This window comes from Archocentrus centrarchus, chromosome 14, assembly GCF_007364275.1.
Source record: "Archocentrus centrarchus isolate MPI-CPG fArcCen1 chromosome 14, fArcCen1, whole genome shotgun sequence".
Lineage (NCBI taxonomy): Eukaryota > Metazoa > Chordata > Actinopteri > Cichliformes > Cichlidae > Archocentrus > Archocentrus centrarchus.
The window spans coordinates 17,387,520-17,408,046 of NC_044359.1; the positions used below are offsets into that span (position 1 = coordinate 17,387,520).

General features: G+C 37.6%; 1 protein-coding gene across 1 annotated transcript in view; it reads right to left on the bottom strand.

Moving 5' to 3' along the window:
• fstl4 (follistatin-like 4) overlaps positions 1-20,527 on the bottom strand; it is a 226,459-nt gene that overhangs the window by 76,392 nt on the left and 129,540 nt on the right. The window contains exon 5 of the mRNA XM_030745510.1: positions 49-239. Coding sequence (XP_030601370.1) covers positions 49-239 — 191 coding nt within the window. The remainder of the gene's footprint in view (positions 1-48; positions 240-20,527) is intronic.

Sequence of the window (20,527 nt, forward strand, 5' to 3'; positions counted from 1 at the left end):
TTTATCTCTTCTTTATTTTACAGCTATGCTGTTCGACTTGAGACTCACCTTTTCCAGCTCATCACTGATCAGTCGGCCATCCTGGTTTACATCCAAGTATTTAAACATGGTGTCCACCAGCGCTCTCTTCTCCTCCATGTCTCTTTGCTGATTTTGCTGTCCAGCCTTTAGCACTTTTGGTTGCATGTCCAGCAGCATGCTCTTCAGCTTGTTGTACTCTGACATGGTGCATGCATTGCCTACAAGAGCAAACACAGATATGGAAATTTAAAAAAAATGTAAAAAAGCATTTAATTAACCTCAATTGCACAAGCCGCAGTCTTTGGATTGTAGCTTCAAGCTGGATTTAATATATTTGTGTGTTTCAAAGTGGGGAGGAGAGGGAAAGAAGGCAAATGGGATAGATAATGTGTCTATTTGTACATGCATGCATGCATGTGTCCTTGAGTGTTTACTCGTTTAAAAAAAATGTTAGTTTATTGTTGGCATAATTTGTCTGACAGCTTTTCAGTGCAGGGGGTTCAATTAATTATAAGTAATCCTTGAATCCACGTGAAAACAATGGGTAAGCATCCCCGTTTAGACCCTCTCATGCGCCTTGTCCTGCTTTTTCTTTGGGATTAAAGCTCGTGCTTCAAACCAGGCTGTTCATAATTCTGAGCAAGGTTCTGTCTAATGATGATATACAGAGGACATTTAGAAACCACAAACTAAGCATCAAATCTGCATTTATTCTTCACAAGTTAAATCAATAATTATGTGAAACACATCTGTCACGTGTTGTGATGTATGGAGTGGAGAACAGGCAAAGAAAATAAGGAAAGAAGAGAAACTCCTTTTTCTATTTTCGTGTCCCTCCTCTGGTTAAGTATCATCTTACCTGGTCTGCTGACAGTGTAAGGATGATAATGGGAAGGTAGGAGCAAGTGAAGATTACTGGCAAGCCAGAAGCATGATGATTAGAGTAAAAAAACAAAACAAAACCTCTTACATAAATACATTTGAAGTTGACACATCCCTCTCCAGCTATTGCAGAGCAGAAGACCCCCCTCTGAGAGTACATAAAGATGGATCTGGCTGCCTAATGTCCTCTGACAACTCAACGGCCATGAATGTGAACAAATGCAAAATTAAGGGACATGATGGGCTTAATAGACTCAGAAGTTTAGTCCCAGCATCTCCTTTTGATGTCAAACCCACAGCCGGGGGTAGTACTGCCAGAGCATGTCTACATTTGTCAGCCCAGCTGTCACTGCACTAAAGTTAACAGAGGTTTAGCTGGGCTAAAGGAAAAACACACATCTTCAGGGTTAAAATACATAATGAATAAAATACATACGTATGCACATGCAAGTTCTGGTGTACAAAAAGTATCTTCTGGAAAAGAAAAGCGCAGAGTGACGTGTCTTCAATGAATTGAAAAAGAAAAAGAAAACAAAACAAACAAAAAAAAAACATGTTTTATGAAAAATAGCTACTTTTGGCTGCTCCACTGACACAATGGGTCGCCACAGTGGGTAGCACTACATGTTTGATTTGGCAGTTTTACACTGAATCCCCAAAGAGGATCTGTTCATTGTTCTGTTCATTATTGTCTAACCTTGCCAAGAGAGATTTTAATTTAGGTAAAATTTTATTATGCCTTGACCTTAGAGTTGGAAGCTCACAAGTGTGGGTTCTTTATAAACCTGGCTACACATGATCTGCTTTGTGATTTATGTGTAAAAAAGTCTTACCTCTACCACCAGATTGTCACTGTCATAATTACCTAGAAACAAAATGTTGGTCTGTTTCTAAGCATTTATTGAAAACTGAAACAAATATCTACTTTTATTTTTATTAAGGATAAAAGATTTTAAAATATGGCTGAATATGGTAATTGTAAATAAGCCTCAGTCAAGCTTGAGTAAAGAGTTATAGTTCCCCCATAACTGTAGTGGCACTTGCTGTCCAGTGCATCATAATAATTTGAAGCCTGTTGGAACAACAATTTGAGGGTCATTCTTGCCTCGATGAATTATGTACTGAAGCTAGTGATAACATGAAGTTATGAGATGGGAATTTGAGGCCAAAGCAGCCTCTAATTTGCAGTACTCAAATCTGGTAATCAAGCACATCTATCAAAGAATTACGCTTGGAGGTGGAGGTCAATTTGGAAAACAGCAAGTTATAGAAAATAATCAAACCAATAAATCTCAGTTATCTCCAGTTTATTTTTGGAAGGACTGTATGAGGCACGATATGTTCACAGTTGCACATGAAAATTGCGAAGATGAAGCCAAAGAAACGCACACACCCTTAAGACCGGTGACCCTTATTACAAACCAAAGACTCACACAGCTGTGGAAAAAAAAGACAACACACATTCTTCTCTGCATGCAGGCAGTCAAGTCAAGGTCTTGGGTAAATCCCTGTTCAATGTTATTCCTGCAAGGGGAATGAGGCGTGAGATGGCTCAGACATGAGGGATCATCACCTAACTGTCATTCTTATCCCTGTGCTGGAAGGACAGAAATAAATTAACACCCCCCCCCCCCACCCCCCCAACCAATCTGATTTACATCTTGTCGTATACAGTAAGAACAATCATTTCTTTGCTCAGACTTACTGTGGTCCCATAAGTACATATACAGAGAGAAACAAAAGTATTTAACAGTATTTAAAAGGAAATTATACCGTTGTACATATTTAAAAGGTTTATATTTAATGTTGCACCACTGTTGCTGGACTGAAAGATGCTCAAGTCAAATTATTTTAATGACCTAATGACCTCTTTCCCACTCTAGATACACCTTTAATATTCGTGAATGTTACACCTAGAGTGAACCTGGATGCTGGCGTGAATAGTGCTTCCTTTCTTTGCGGTAGTGAATGTCCTTTGATTCAGTCGTTCTCCTTCTGCTGAGCACAGCAGCTGCGGCAGTGGCAGAGAAATATCTGTCTGTATTACAGTGCATCCACCCCTGACTCTAACACTGTTTTATTGTTCTAGAGGGACCAGGACTCTCTTTATTGCCCGTTTGAAATGTTAGCTGCTTAAGTGAGTGATCCGAAGCTGCTCGCACCATGGACGCTCAATGTCCCGGAGACGGAGCTCTGTTCACAGCATCCTCCAAGCTCTTACTTTATAAATGTCAGGCACGGGAAAACAAACACAGAGACAAAGAGCCTGAGAAGAAATTCTCTTTCAAAAGGGAAATTGAAAGCACTGTATCAGAGGACAAAAAGTCATGGATATTTAAAGATGTGATAGCTCTCAAAGGCAAAAAAAGAAAACTGACTATTCATGAAATGGGGTGGGGGTGAGCAAGAGTATGTAACCAAATACACTACTGTGCAACAATCTTGAGTCACCACCAATTTCTTTTTGCTAGAAAAATGGGAACTAGGTTGAGTGAATTATTTAAACATGCATACATACATGGAAATGCAGTACAGAAGGCAAAAACAGAGTTTGTACAATTCTAAAGCTTATTTGGTAAGAACACTTTATTTTTCAACACAGCCTGAACTCTCTGAGGCAGCTTTCCTTCTTTAAGTAGTCTTCAGCAATAGCTCTCTCAGGCCTCTTGAAGAACATTCAAAGCTCTTCTTTGGATGGTGACTGCCTTTTGTTTTATTCTCTGTGAAGAAGATCCCACACTATTTCAATAATGTTGAGGTCTGGGTTCTGGGGAGGCCAATCTATGACTGATAGTGTTCCATTGTGTGTTCTCCCATTAAAATTAAGCCATAAATGGCTCTACATACAGTAGCATTATTATCACTATGATCTTCAGCTCAATCATTAAGGGGTGGCTCAAGACTTTTGCACTTTGTATTTCTATACAGCCTTTTTTCATTGCATGCATTTTTCTAAGGAAACTTAATAAACCAAAGTTACTCTAAATTTTGCAAACCATGTAAAAAGCAATATTATAATTCTGTTAAAAAACAATACACATGGCAGAGGGTTTCTCTAGTGACACAACTCTATAATTGTCAGAAATATATTCTTACGTTCAATTTTATAGACAACATTTTGTATTTTTTTTTCCAAAGTTGTTTAATCAGAAACACCAAAATAACCAGCAGCCTATTTGCAGGTCTGCTGCATTTTACTTTTCACTTTCAATTGCCTTTGTAGAAGGACTCAGAAAGCAATATGATACAACTGGGGAAAAAACAATTAGAAGAATCAGCTTTTTTGCTTTCTTTATTTCTTGAAAAAATAATAAAATATTTTGAAACACAAAGTGAGCTATTTAAGGCCATGAGAGCTCATACAATTCTTAAGTGCAGAGCATGTAAGACATCAGAACTGAGTCACTGCGGATCTGCTGTCAAGTGGTCCAAAAGCAGGCCTACATTGAGTGCAATTCAGATGTGCATCAATCAAAGAAACAAAAAATTTCCTCCTGTACTTATTGGATGAGTTCTTGGCTTTGGCTGAAAGGCAGAGGGAGGGTTGGGAAATCCAAGACATCAATCCTTCCGATGATGAAACCTCCCTACAATGCCCTCCAGGATGTAAAACTGCTCTGTGTTAAATTTATGTCTGCCTGACCTCCTCTGGGTGAAATGATGGGATTATTTACTGCCATGCCGTCTGTGTGCTGCTAATATGCAATAGTGATGGACCTCCCTTCCAGATAATTATGGATATGATGGACACTCTTTGCTCCTGAGGGCAGAAAGGTCTACGAGAGCAGAGCCAATCTTGGAGGGGTGACACAAGTCATAGGAGAGCTTCATATTGCATAATCGCTGTTGGCAGCTGTTTAAATCGGCTTACTGTGAGCTCCATAGTCTATCTAGAGTTTTTTCTGTGACTGTTCGAACAAAAGATGCTTAAACCTTTAACTTTCTCCATTTTAATAAGCATAATACTGTATTTTTTATATTTTATACTTTTTTATTTTACAGAATGTTTTGCTTTTGTATGACATGCAGTGCTGTGAAAAACTATTTGCCTCTTCCTGATTTTTTTTGCATATTTGTCCCACTTACATGTCTTAGATCATCAAACACATTGTAATATTAGACAAAGATAACCTGATTAAATACAAAATGCAGTTTTTAAATAATGATTTCATTTATTAAGGAAAAAAAAAAAGCTAAAGCTATCAAAACTTACCTGGCTATATGTGAAAAAGTAATTGCTCCTAAACCTAATAACTGGTTGTGCCACCCTTGGAAACAGCAACTGCAGTCACCCATTTGTGATAACTGGGACTTTCATATCACCGAGGAGGAATTTTGGCCCGCTTTCTTTGCAGAATTGTTTTAATTCACTTACGTTGGAGGGTTTTCAAACATTAACAGCCTGCTTAAGGTCATGGCAGAGCATCTCAATTGGATTTATATCTGGACTTTGACTCGGCCACCCTGAAACCTTCATTTTGTTTTGTTATTTTTAGATATTCAGAGGTGGACTTGCTGGTGTGTTTTGGCTCAGTGTATAACCAAGGTGCGGTTGAGCTTCAGAGCGCAAACTGATTGTCGGACATTCTCCTCCAGGATTTTCTGTTAGAGAGAAGAATTCATGGTTCAATCAATTACAGCAGGTCATTCAGGTCCTGAAGCAGCAAAGCAGCCCCAGACCATCACACTACCACCACCATGTTTGTCTGTTGGTATGATGTTCTTTTCATGAAATGCTGGTAGTTTTATATCAGATGTAACGGGACCCAAACCTTCCAAAAAATTTCAACTTTTGTCTCGTCAGTCAGACAGAATATTTTTCCCAAAAGTCTTGGAGATCATCAAAATATATATTTTTTCTTTTGGCAAATGTGAGAAGTCTTTGTGATATTTTTGGTCAGCAGTGGTTTTCGCCATGGGTAGCTTTTTTTTTTTTTTTTTTTTTTTTTTTTTGTGAAGTCTCTTTCTCATTGTTGTATCATGAACAGTGACCTTAACTGATGCAAGTGAGCCCTGAAGTTCTTCAGATGTTGTTCTGGGTTTTTTTGTGACCTCCTGGACGAGTCATCAGTGCACTCTTGGATTAATTCCTGGCCTATTCCTGGGAAGGTTCACCAGTGTTCCAACTTTTCTCCATTTGTGGATAATGGCACTCACAATGGTTTACTGGAGTCCAAAAGCCTTAAAATGGCTCTGTAACCCTTTCAAGACTGATAGATGTCAATGGCTTAGTTTCTAAAATGTTCTTGAGTTTCTTTAGATTGTTCGTGATGTGTTGATTTTTAAGATCTTTTAGCCTACTTCACTTTGTCAGATAGGTTCAGCTTAAGTGATTTCTTGATTCAACAGATCTGCAGTCATCAGACCTGGGTGCAGCTAATGAAATTAAACTCAGCTTTTCAAATATTGATTAACTTCTTTAAATGGTAAACATCTGTTCCTCTATCCCAAGTATACAAACTTGCTGCTTCAGTGTTTGTGTATATATGTCACAGACTATATGTCAAATTTAGACTATTGGTTGTGCAAAACAAACAATTTTAGTATATCTTTTGGCTTGTAGGAACTTTTTGTGCAGATCCACGTTTAGCAAGAAGACAGCATACATTGAAAGTCACCTCAGGGCTAACTGGCTGGATGCTTCAAATGTGAAGCAGCAGCAGGAGGAAATGTTTCCTTTCCCAGTTATACACATGTACAGTGTCCTGTCATTCTGATGGGGATGTTAAGTAATACTGGGTTTAAAACTGTAAACACTATATGCATAAATGGGTATGACTGGATTGAAGGAAATTAATCCTTTGTTGCAATCAGAAATTCAGTCAGAGATGTACACAAATGATCACAAATTGGGATGCAACAAGTCTGGTCCATGTCAGTATGAACTAAAGTACAGGACTTAAAAGAGGTGATGCTAATATACAGGTGTGATATAAAACTTGATGGCTCAGCACGATGGAGCTGTTTTAGGGCATGCAAAAGACCAACATCACGTTACTTGAGGACAATTATATTTTGCCTCATTATATTTATTTAAAAAATGTACAGCTGGATTCAGCAAACATAACTCTGCTGTAAGTGGTGCTAACAATAAAATAAAATAAAATAAAATTCCTTCAATATAAAATCATGGCACAATACCAGTGATTATTTGGGAAAAAGCTCCTGCTGCATCCATCTATACATGGCAGCTGGAGGAGTTAAAGGAGATGGAGGGAATTTGCTACAACCTGGGTCAACAGCAACACAGCAGCATGAATGATCAGCAGAGTAAGAGTGTGAGCTGTCAAGTTATGAAGACCTCACTGTCTGTTTGAATATGATCAGGGACTGGAGGAGTGAGCTGATAGCATCAGTTGTAGGATGTCACCATGAATCACATATCACGACTCTTGTTGATTTCTGAATTAATATCCCATATGGGACTGTTTTTGAGAAGTTATTGACGGCAAGCAATAATCCTGTATCGAATCAGTAAAAAGCAGCAATTTATCATTTAAAGTCATTCCTACATTTCTTGGCTAATACATAACACGCAGTGATTTTAAAATGATGCCTCTAGATTTCCTGAGTATAGTGAAGCTGTCAGTTTCCCTCACCATACATTTAGCAGAGCGGATCAGTGTGTGCTCAGGAAGCCTTATCAGAGCCCGTGCAGCTTGGCACCTACTAAATGAGAAACCCATCGCAACACCAAAGTTATTGGCAAAGCAGTAAAGGAGAAATAGTACAGTAGCATTCAGTCCCTGCCTGCCTGTCTGTCTGCAAGCCTGTCATCGGGAACTGACTTCTCAAACTGCACATCAGCACTATACACATCAGCTCTATATCACTTACCCACCACCACCCAGCCCCCCTCCACCTCTGCTGTGACTAACAGGGACATGCAAAGTTTAGTCCAACAACGGTCTCCCCACTGGTTTTGTTTTTCCAGCAAAACATGTTAATATGTAGGAAACTAATTGTTCTCATTATTGGTTTTCTTGCTGCTGATATTTTAATAATTAGCATTGAGAAGAAGCCTGCTGAGTCCGTGTTCAAGTGTGGCAGCAGGTACAGCTCTATTGTTAAGTTATTTCTAAAATCAAGGTTGTGAGATGGTGCTTGATCTGCTCTAATTAGTCAATTAGCAGAGAGTGCACTGGATAGCGGTTACATCTGAATTCAAATATGCTGGTTGTTTATTTTGAGGATTTTCAGTTATGTTGATAGAAGTATTATTTTGCAAATATAAATACTTTATTAAAACTGTAACTTCAGCTTGTTTTATTAGAAATCTTGGAGTTCATTAGTAAGGCTTCATATTACGGTACTGTAGGTACTGCGTATTGTTCACAGTGACAGCAGCTGCTGAGAGAGCTGGTTTTAAAGCAGCAGAGAGCTAACAGCTGAATCATCATACCTGAAATAATAATAATAATAAAACTCTTAATATGATAACTTTGAGCCTTCTTTCATATCCGTCATCCATTCTATGCCTTGGTTAAGACTGGGGAACTCATACCTCACTTAGTGTCTTCACTGCATGGACAGTTGTGTACATGTGGTAGGATTTAATTTTCTTTTAAATGAGTCACTCTTTGCAAACGGGGAAAAAAAAAAACGTTGACAGACATGAAGGTATTTGGATAAGCAACAACATTACTGATGCTTTTCCATGCCCAACAGACTCAGTCAGTCGTCAGTTTTCCTTTCAGCATTTTTTGTGTGTTATTGCATTCTGTTCCCTTGTGCTGTCACTGTATGTGGTTTGTCTTTTAGGGGCCACCTGAGAAAACGGTTGGATAAACAGCCAAACTGTCACTGCAGTTTACACTGTGATTTCCTGATGAACAATCAGATCGATGCGAGGCAGATGAAGAAGAACTGATGTTCTGATAGAAAGGAAAACACCTCTGTTAGATACTGTACTGACAGGAACTGTGTGCATTTTGTTTTCCTAGCAGTTTTTCCTCAAGAACTCAGATACCTTCGCATTTGCAACATCTCAGTCTCCAAATTGTAAATGGTAAAATGGACTGCGTCTGGTTCTACTTGAGCACTCAGAGTGCTTTACACAACATTTCTCATTCACCCAAACACTTTTTTCCACATCTAAGTGCTTTCTATCTAACATTGACACACACACAATCTCACTCCGATGAACACACTGGGAACTACTCAGGGTTCAGTATCTTGCCCAAGGATACTTTGGCAATACTTTGACAACAGCAACCAGGAATTGAACCAACAACCTTCAGATTAGTAGATAAACCTGCTCTACCTCCTTGGCCACAGACATGAAACATGGTATGTCATAGTAGCAGTTGGTGAAATTGATTTGCAAACAATAATGGTAACTTTTCAGAATCAGTAAAAGGTGACTATTTGACATGTTAAAGTGGTCAGATACTGTAAGCAGTTTGTATGCTTTCCTGCTTTGGGGATTGGCTATTGGCTCTCCATAACTTGTCCATGATAATTTGACAAAATATTTCCTTAAATAATTAATTACTTATAGAACAAATAATTACCTATAGAAAAAATAAACAAAAACCAGTATGTTTAGTACAGCAATAGCGCAAAGAATAATCAGATCCTCAGTGGCACAGAGAGAATATAAATACAGTTGCACTTGCACCCTCAGCCCTTGTGGGGTGGATTTAGTCAAAGAAAATAATTACCAAGCCCTTGCTCGTGCTAATAGATTGTGACGAGGAACAAGCTTAGGCGTTGATTACATTTTTACCATCCATCCTCCTTTCTCCCCTACACCTGCAGTGTAAGTTACAGTAATCTCAAGGCCTTTCATAGCCCTTGCTGAGGCCTGCAAGCTGCTGCCTGATGATCCCATGAGTATACAGATTTTAAATTGCCTAAATGAGGGGGACTGAAGGAAACGGCTGCCTGTGGCTGTATGTGGCCCAACTGAACCCCACTGACAACAGAAAACCGTGAGCTAACATTACCCTCCCTAAATACAGCAGTGACCTTGAGGGGAGAGTTTTCACAATCTAGTGTTGGCAGTAGACTCAAAGTTGTTAAGTAAACAGACTCTTGCTTCTTAACATCTCCATTATTGTTTTATGACTGTGTGTATCCTCTGTGGTGATGATTATTAGAACCTTGATTTTTAACTTTAAGGCTCTTTAGGTTTTGTGGTAGTAATAACCTTCTCCTTTAATCCTAACAGACAAGCCATTCAGGCTCCAGGACTCAAACCAAATGACAAATCAAGCAAGTCGGATTTCTGCTACCTAGCAGCATTTGGACAGTGACATCAGTGGATCTCATTACTAAAAAAAAGTAATGAAAATGAAATATTGCAAAACTTTTCTTGCACAGTTAGGAATAGTTAAGAAATAACCACACACTAGATACAACAGAGTCAGTGGCACATGCAGATGAAACTGCAGGAACTTCCAGCTTTCAAGGATAACTCAAAACTCAGACTTCAAATGTCTAATGGAACGAGGGAAATAATGAGGCTGTGTCACGCCTTCTCAGTTTCACTAAGTATGTAGTTGGCAGGTGTGAGCAATTTTCCATGTGCACGTGTAGATCAATGCTGCATAATGCTGACATTTAAAAAACAACAAAATAGGAAGAAGGGTGATACACGTATGTACAATGAGAACGCTTCTTTTATTCCTCTGCTTCAGCGAAAGAGAAAGAAGGTTCATCCCTTTTATCTGAGTTTTCCTTTCATCTGATTTCTGTCTGTGCATGTATATGCCTTGAGAAGACGTCATCTTTCGTTCTTCTTTGTGTTTCCTCTGTAGGTCATAACTTTCCTTCTGTGGCAAATGCTGAAGTATTTTGTGTGGGAGTCTCTTGACAGGAGATTCAGTCTTTTTTCCCTGTTTTCCATGTAAACGTAACAGCTTCAGCTCCACACATCAACTGGTGCTGAAAGTGCAATGATGACACTGAACTGTAAAATAATTTATACTTGTACTTTGCCAGACTTTTTTTTTTTTTGAACCAGCTCTTTGTACAAAATACTGACTCTCTAAGGTCATTCAAACAAAAAAGAAAGTATATCCCTTTAATTTTAATAAAAAGTCATTGTACTAACATGCATTCCAAGCGAAAGCCCACAGTGTAAAATAAATTAATTTAATCTCTGATGTTTTCCCAAGAGGCTAGATGAATTGGTTAGCAATATTTGAGCCTCTACAATCACACAGTAGCCACAGCATTTTCATTACCATCAGATGAAGCAAACATAGGGAGCTAATTTCAACTTTTATGACAGCCCTCAATTATAATGAGTATGTTTTCCCCTGAGCTAATGAGAGACAGTGCAATCAGTTCATAACATGTTCATTTATTTTCCTCTTAATAATTACTGTATAGTAATTTGCTTCTTGGTACATAAAGATATTTTTTTCCCTCTTTTCATTCTTTAAGTTCATTGCTAGGTCACTGGAGACAGCAAAGCAAATGCTGTAGGTTAGACACTGTTCAGCGATCCAGTGGCTGGCTTTTACAATAAAAGTTGCAAAATAATTGGTGCAAAATAATTGTTGTGTGTTATTTAGTGTAAAATATATCAAATTTGATATATTTTACACTAAATAACACACTTAACAAATAATTTTTTTTCTTTGGCAAATTCCAGCAAGTTTACCTTTACCTTTCTAATAAAATAACCTAAAGAACTAACTATGAAAAACATGGCAGAAGCTAACAGCAAAGGCTCTGATGTATACTTGGGTATTGGCAAAGCTAAGGGCTTTTAAAAAGTACTGAAAAAAATCAGACTGGTGTGTCACTATTCATATTCAACAAATTTACATTAAAATTGTTTCATAAACAAGATAATTCCCCAACATTATGTTATGTTTAATTATTTATTTAATAAAATTTTGTTTTGGTTAGTTTTTCAGTTGTTTGCAACAAATAAAAAAGTTTATACCAACAAAACATTCATGGTTTCACTGCATTTCATCTTTCTCCATAAACATCCACTTTTGGAACACAATCCTTGGTGCTGTTTTGTGGATTTGTTTAGGAACTCAAAGTAAATGGCAACAATTAGAACAGACTGTGGTTGATCACAGACTTGATGCCTATGTGAATATTCCTACCCACTCTATCAGTCATTATTAATTGCCAGAACTTAAAAACACAATCAACCAAGTGAAGTGTCACCATGCTGATTAATGCCTCAAACTGCTGCATGTTCTTGAGCCATGCTGCACTTCACAGCAATGCTATTTGGAGGTGTTACTATACACAGTCAGGAGCTTGTTGCCTTCAGTTCCTTATTTAAACCTTATCCAGTGACCAAAAATTCCTTAATGTCCATATCTCTTTGAATTGATCTGTTTTATGATGAGCACACTGGATTACCTACAACTTCTTCACAATAAAAGCTTCCAGCATTTAGAAAGCTTTTAATGTGAAGTGCCAATAGCAGAAAAGGTTTGGTTTACATTAGTCGTAAGTTACATATTAAGGATAAGAGCGACCAGTACAGAAGAAAATAGCTACTGCTACTCGACAAAGTGCCAATGGAAACACTGGAGTGACACTAAAATCCAAAGCAGTAATTCAACTAGAAGTTACAGAGCGCTAAACACATAGAAGAGTTTAAAAAGATTCTTTCTGCTTATACTTTGGGTAAGGTTTTCCTCGTTAAGAAGAGTGTCTTTTATTTATTAATTTTTGTTCCAAGGCTACTGGAACACTAGGAAAGCAAGTTTCTTCAAATTAATCATTTTAATCACATTCTGGGTAATGGCATATTGTTCTAACTATAATATTTTATGTTCTTTAAGAAATACATCAAACAGAACAAGAGGTCAATGCATTTGACAAAGCTGTTTGCCCCAAGGTACACTGGCAGAAGTAGACCGATACTGACTCATTAGAGGTTTATAACTGGAGTGCTTTTCTCTGCTAGCAGGTTGAAATAGTGGCACAGTAGGCCATTAAGCAGAAAACAGAACTAATGAAGGAGGAAATTAACAAAACACAAACAAATAACACATGTACTGTATTTCCAAATTCCCTCCCTGGGTTCTGTTGATATGGTTTTCCTGTTTGCACACTGCCTCCTTGGTTCATTATGTAGAGATATCTGGGTCACAATCATCTGCCACCATTGGTAGCTTGGGGGGTGGGGCACATTTTATTTAGTTAACCATTAACAATGAGGTGACCTGAATAGACTGCGATAGACTGAGAGTTATTCAGACCTTTCTGACACCAAACTATTTATGGAAATGACCAAAGTGCAAACATAAAACAAGTAAATTTATCACTGGGGTTGGGCAGTTAAAAACATATACCCTATTTCAACTCTGTGTCGCCTTAGAGAATGGCTGCTAAAAATGGTGACTTTTAGTCTAGCTATGATATTTCTTCTGTTCCCTAACGGTGCTCTTCATGGATTCGTACAGCATAAAAGACTATCAGGGATGAAGGGCTTTGTGACATGACAATTTTAAAACGGCAGGGAGCTGGTCTTTCACTCGGCAGATTGTCAGCTGGAATGACATGTTTCAAAGCCTGGGATCCACAACTATTTAAATACCCATTGGCTTTCTGGCCCCTCTGGATCCTGGGCCAAGCCGCCATATCCTTCCCCTCATGCCCAAGACTGTCAGTCACCACAGGCAAACAGGATGAGCTGCCTCTGAGCTCCCATGTGTTGATTTATTTCATGTCGTGTCTTGCAGCTCTCAAGTAAATTTCTACTCTAGTTGAGTCATGTGTTTTTTGTTTTTTGTTTTTTTACAGAATACATTATATTTAAGGGGGAAATGACAGACAAAGAGGTAGCTGGTTAACCTTTGTTTAAAATGTAGGCCTTTATGTGCAATCTTAATGCAACTCATTAGTCATCTCAGGGTGACATTTGTTTTTCACAGTGAATATGAAAAGCTGATTAGTCTGAGAAAAAAACTGCTTTAAAGCCACCTAGCAGGTGAGAGACAAACTGTTAAGAGCTCCTTTATGACAGACACCTCAACTTTCGCTGCAGGAGTGACTGAATTAATAAATCAATGCATGTGTTTTTGAATTAATTATGTTAAGATTCCATAATGTGTTTCGGATATAAAAGAGACTTGAGTCATGTTGAGCTAGTGCTGAGAAACACAATGAAAAAGTATGTGAATATTATTTAGGCCAGTTGGTCACTTGTACAGTACTGCACAGTACAGTACTGTGTGACACGGTGTACCCTGGAGTACTCCCGCTTGTAGCAATGACGGATTTGAGAGCATAAGAGAAACACAGTTCATCACTGTGCTTTCTTTAATTACCAAAGCCCCTGTGCACAATGATTTATGGTAGTTAAGATCAGTTTCTTTAAAGAACACCAGCAAAGTTAAAGTGATTAAATTCTGTGGTATAAAGATTCTTGTGAGTTGATATAAATGCAGATCCTGTATGTTAAGAGTACCTTAAACATGTGACACAGACACAGGTAAGTGCACAGTCCAGATACAAGTTTTCTTGATTTGTTAAGCTACTTTTTCAGTATGTAGACATCGACATTGTTTGGCCATCATCAGGTCAGAAGGCTGATGCCACAGTGATATCTGTATACAAGGTTTGTAGCTTCTAGCAGCAACTGACTAACTTAACTTCACACAGAGACTTGAAAAATAAGGAATGAGCTACCCTGGCTCTGTAACAAAAGTAGCAAAATTTGTCCACCAGCATCTCTAAGACTCATTAATTCCCTTGTTGTATCTTATTTGTTTAATCAATACAAAAATTAAAATGGAAAAATTACAGAATTTCATTTTAGAGATTCATGTACTTAACTACCTAAAGAAATAATAAATTTGGGAAATTAATTCAGATACTCTATTGTGAGTATGAGTTTTAAGATAATGTTACTAAAGCAAAATTGGCCAGTCAATGACAAACACATCGCAAGTCAAGTTTAAAGATGTCTCCTTGAACTCAGGTTCAATGTTTTGTTACACAAATGAAACAATAATCTAATCCAAGAACTGATTGCCAGATTATGAAAAAAAATAATAATCAGATGCTGCCTTGTATTATTTATTTGTGTTCACACTAACATTCCTTCGCATATCCATTATTTCTGCCTTTGTTTTTTTCCTTTCTTACCTTGTATTTGTCCTTAATCTTTCAATAATTATATTTTTCTTTCAACACTTTTTGATCATTTCCTTATTTTATTTTCTCATTTCCCTCTTTTATCACCACTCGTGCCTGATCTCCAACTCACAAATACAAAACTTCCTCACAATGAGTGTTTTTACTTTAAATACTTGGATATGTTGTGGTTCTACTTTTGTGTTAGCTTTCATGCATTTCATGTAGGGACTTACCTCGGAGTGTTTTCACATTGAGGCACTCATTCTTAAGTGAAAGATCTGTTGACTTGCTGCACCCATACATGTGGGATAGTTAGCCCAATCTAAGTGTTTGTTTTACAATATTATATGACTAGACACAGTATGAGTAATTATAAAATAAATTTACTTGTCTTTGAACCTAGAGTATGACTATAAGCATAGAGAATCTGTGAACACAGCTCTCATTAAAAAATGATCTTTGGCATCCCGGCACTTAAAGCAGTAAACACTGCAGCAGCAGAAGGGAGCTGTCATTGTTTCAGGAGTTCCTTTGGTGTCAGTATACAAAGGCGTAACGGGTAGTTACAGCAAACTCTTCGGTATTTGGAGTTTTCTCATCATGTGGGATAATTAATCGACAGGGAATAATTAAAGAATAATGAAGTAAGAAAATCCAAGCAATTACTAGCCCAAACAATGGATTAAATGCCACTGTCTCTAAGGGTGGAAGATAGAAGTGCATATCAATAATTATCTAATCAAAAGCTTTAACAAGACAAGTATTAGCCATGTCTTAAGGTAAAACACTCTTTATTGATTAAAATATCACATCTATGTTAGATGGTATATTTAGATCATTTGTGATTCTCAGTACAAGCAATTGGAACCTCAATTCATACATGAAATCAATCATAAAGGTATTTTCTCTCCTTTTATCATGTGAATACACTTCTATTTATCATGTCATGTTATATAAAAATATTAGGAATGAAATGTTGATGCATTTCTCCCCCTCCTAATCAATCAATTCTCCTGCTATCTTGATACAATTTTAATTAGATACCTAAAATTGCATTAAAATGCAGCTGCCAATTTGATCTAATTTCCTATCCTACACAGAGAGACATTTATAGATTATCTTACACTCAGCAGTCACAGGATTCTCTGCAGTTCTAATTAAATTATCCTAGCATTTATGACAGTCTTGTTCCAAAATAAATGTTCATTCCTTGACTTAATTAGGTTGAACCAAATGACACGATAACACAGGATATTTTTTCTGCTCTGTATCTAATCTTTGGTTAATTATATTAATGTTGTGTCAGGTTTAGGAAATTATTTCTGTCTCTTCCATCAGATTTTAAGCGTCTTAGAAAGAGTAAAGTCAGGTATTTTAGTATGCTAGATAAATCAAAGCGGTGGAGTTCACAGTTGGAAGGACTTAAATATTAGAGTAAGAACTTCTAATATGTGGCAAAGAAAGTGAAAAGTTTTTAAGTTCAACAAAGTGAGAAAATCTTATTACCCAAGATCACTTAAAATCTTGCTGACACCAGTTAAAATCTAATTGGCAGTACTCTGCCTTGTGAACCATATTTCACTAGAGATGGGAAGTCAGATGTGTAATTTTTGTTGCATATCAATTTTGGTTCCCGCTGAGAAGCCTCTCAAATAAGTGGATGTGTTAATAGTTGTACCTAAAGGGAAGCACAGTAACAACACTGCTGAAGATATACTTTAGCATAAACTCATCAGTCTATGCTGCCTGGGCTGAGATGTAGAGCACGCCCCACAATCAGTGCCAGGTATTTCAGACCAGAGTCAAGATGTGAATACATGAACGAACAAGACCCCACTCTTTAACATTTTCATGTCAACAAATTACATTTTCTCTGTCAATGAAGTACACAGCATCTTATCATTGGTAATCCACATTTCTGAATACTCTTGTGGGAATAATCTCCTGCCTCCAGAAGTGGAGCATTTAGATTTCATTTTGTTTGGAATGAATCCTTGATAGACTCATCAGTAGCAGACGAAGAGAAAGCCATCATGCTTATAAAGATTAAGAGGGTCAAGCTTTATGAACAGAAGAAAGAAAAAGTGTCACTGCCAAATTTTAACTACTATTCTGCCAATTCAGGGTTAAACTGTACTGGATCCTCCACTTTGCCATTCAATAAATAAATGAATTAAAGGAAAAAGAGATTTGATGCCACATTATGTTGGAAAAAAGCAAAATCGGCTTATTTATGTAACCCTGAAGGAGTTGTAAAGAAACCATTTAGTAGTCTCCTGAACTGAATAGGACAAAATAAACTATACTTACCAATGTAGAAAACTAATGGAACTATTCTTATTACCCTATACCAGGGTAAGGCCTTCATTTTATCTTACCTGTGGACACCATTAGGAGTGACTTTGACACCAATTATGGGGTAATAGTCTCTCAGCATATATTCGTCCAAAAAAGTAAATAAACTAAAAAATAAATCTTAAATCTTGGATGAAAAGTTTTAGTGCCCAATAGTCTTGAGAATAATCTTGAGATGGGTGTCTGACTTGATCGTGGTTTGGGGCAATATTGACAGCAAGACTGCCAGATGTTATTAAGACCTCAAAGCAGAAATAGAGCCCATGCATAGAGCCCAGAGTAAATAAAGACATCAAACTACTGGTAACTGCAGCAACCTGCAGCAGCCCGCTAGCAACCAAAGGAATTGTGAGGATGTTTTCGGTGCATCACTGTATACCTCTTTGCAACCAATTTGACCCAGAGACTGCCAGCAACCTTCAGGAATCACTCATCACCGAGTCACGTAATGCACACTTTTCACCAGTGGTTGCCTGAGGGTCACTGTCTGGTCTCTAGCCCTCCATAAATGAGGCTTTAACAACTGATTTCACTCAACTGCCAGCAGCCACTTACCAACTGGTCGTGGAAGACAAATTTTCCCTGCATCCAATGACTGCCGACCAGTTTCTACACTGAGGCCTAAGGCAACACCCTGAATCAACCAGCCTGATTAACACTGATGTGTGATACAAAATAGACTCTAAAGCAAATGTTTTCCCTCGTACTCCTTCTATAATCCACTGTCATTGCTATCTGTCTTCTCAGCAAAACATTTTCACTGTAACCAAACTAAGGAAAGTTTCTACCATCAAACAGCACTGAAAAGTTGCCAATATTTTTGTCAAGCCTCAAGAATACAACTGTAATAAACACCACTGGCAACAAATCATGTGTGTCACGTGACCTGCAGTCATCAAAAATCTTAATTTCAATAAAGTTTGTAGATTAAAGCCTTACCTTTCCACACAACCATGACTTTTAGTTCATTACAGTGCAGATTGGTATAAACAGCACATCCATACAGACAGCACCAAATAAAAAGCTTGTTGCCTTTATTCATTTTTTTTCAGCTTCACCTTTTTGAAATCACTGTTGATATGTTCAAGGACACTTGACAAACTAAAAGCTGAAGAATCAAATGCAATGACAGGCTGCAACACAGTTTGCTATTATGCCGCACAAATACAACTCTCTGAATCTATAGTGTCCTTGAAGGCATCAACAAGGACAGTTTTTTTTTACAGTGGGATCAAGGACTGAACCTTTAAGCACCTGTTGTAATTTTCATCTCCAAACAAAAGTTACAGAGCGAGGATGAACATGTTTGGTTCACATGTGTTACGAGTAGGCCAAATAATATCACAGTGATGATGAGCAGCATTAATGCATTGGCGACAGTAGTGGATAAAACAATGTGTTTTTTTTTATTAAAGGGACTTACCTTACATGGTGAAAGCAGCAAGGACAGGTTATAGAAGTAAGACTGCTGGTGTGCATCACCAGCCAAGCAGGGATATTTTGGGCAATAGAGAGAATAAGAAACAAGATTGTCACCAAAATGTTTTTTAGTTTAAATTCCCTGGACAGAGCAGGAAAAATTGGTTGGTTGCAGGACATAAAGTGTAATAGTCACACTATCTTTAACCAATGCTTTCAAGGTGTCCTTGTGTAAGGCATTTATCCACACACCTGTTCCACTGGAGCTATTTAGTGGATTCAACTGAGATTGTACTGAACATGTCCCAAGGGAGAGTGTAATGCTAAATAAAGGTTAAAAAGAAAAATTCACCATGCCCAGAGGTGTGAGCCATTGCACATGCAGAAATAAAGACATTGCATTAACTGTGCATTCACCCTGTTCATCATCAACTTCTGCAGACCAGTTTATTTGTTAAACATTATTTTGGATGTCTCCCAATGATAAAAAAAAATTTTTTTCACTACACCAGGGTTTAATTATCACAACAACAACAACAAAAAAAAAAGATCTCCGCAGATTACTCCAATGCAAGATAATCTAAACCAGAATAAATTGACTTTTAATAAATGTGTAGTCAAAATGCAAATGTACAACAGTGTTTACAGTTTTTGGGATGTGTGCAAGATGAGAGAAAATAAATTAGCTTTTGTTTGTTTGCTTTTGATGGAGTGGCACTTTACTAGATGAGAGACTGTTGGAAATCAGACCAATAAAAACACACACATTCCTTTCACAGCATCTTTCTATTTATCTGTCTCCCACCCTACTTGTAATTTCCCCTGCTAAAGCGTGTGTGATTTCTTTCTCCTTGGAGTGCTGCAGTGCTCATCCGTGATTGGGCATTTGCCTGCAACTGCTGAGCTGCTACTGCAGCCACTTCATGATTTAATCAGGAAGAGACACACTCTGAATGTCATTTTTTTTTCTCTGTTTGGCCCTCTTCCTTACTCACTGGACCTGAACCCTCGACTCTTTCATACCTCCTTGCCTCCACCCCCATTTCTTCATCTCGTTGCTCCTTGCCTAAATTCCATGTGTGTTTTAGTACTGGGAGGCTTATGACAGAGCCATTCTCTGTTGCTCCTTGTAAATAATTCAAGTTACTCACACACAAATCACTGTTCACAGAGTCACACATTCAAATTTATATGTGTGTGCAGCTTGCATGCAAATAAACCAACACACAAATAGAATCTCACACACACTGCTCTAACCCTTAAGGGAATCTCACAGATGTCTGGGCACCTGGTGATCCATTCTAAATGCTGCCAGTTGTCATGCCCAAGATTTAATTTGCAGCCCAGGTAAACAGTTTCAATCCCACTTTGTTAGGGAAACTGACATCAATCTTGGGTTAATTGTTTGCTCTTTCCTCAACAGCAGCATGTTTAGGGGCCACTTGGGTCTTGATCTCAGAAACAACAGTTTAAGTAGAAACCCCTGAAATGTAATACTCAGCTTGCATTCATTTTTTAAAAAAAACAAACAAACAAAAAACACTACATGTCAATTATGTCCACTGACTCTAGACAGGAATCTGGAAAATGTTTTGGTCAGTCAAAACTAACTTTAAAATACCAACTTAACTAATTTAGCTAAAAGTAAAACTTGATATTAGCTGATTTTACTTTAGGTATCAAAAGTAAAAGCACATATTCTACACAATGAGTATCTCCTATCAGTTTTTCACCGTTACATAAGATGGTTATGAATTCACAATACTACACATTAATGCAGATG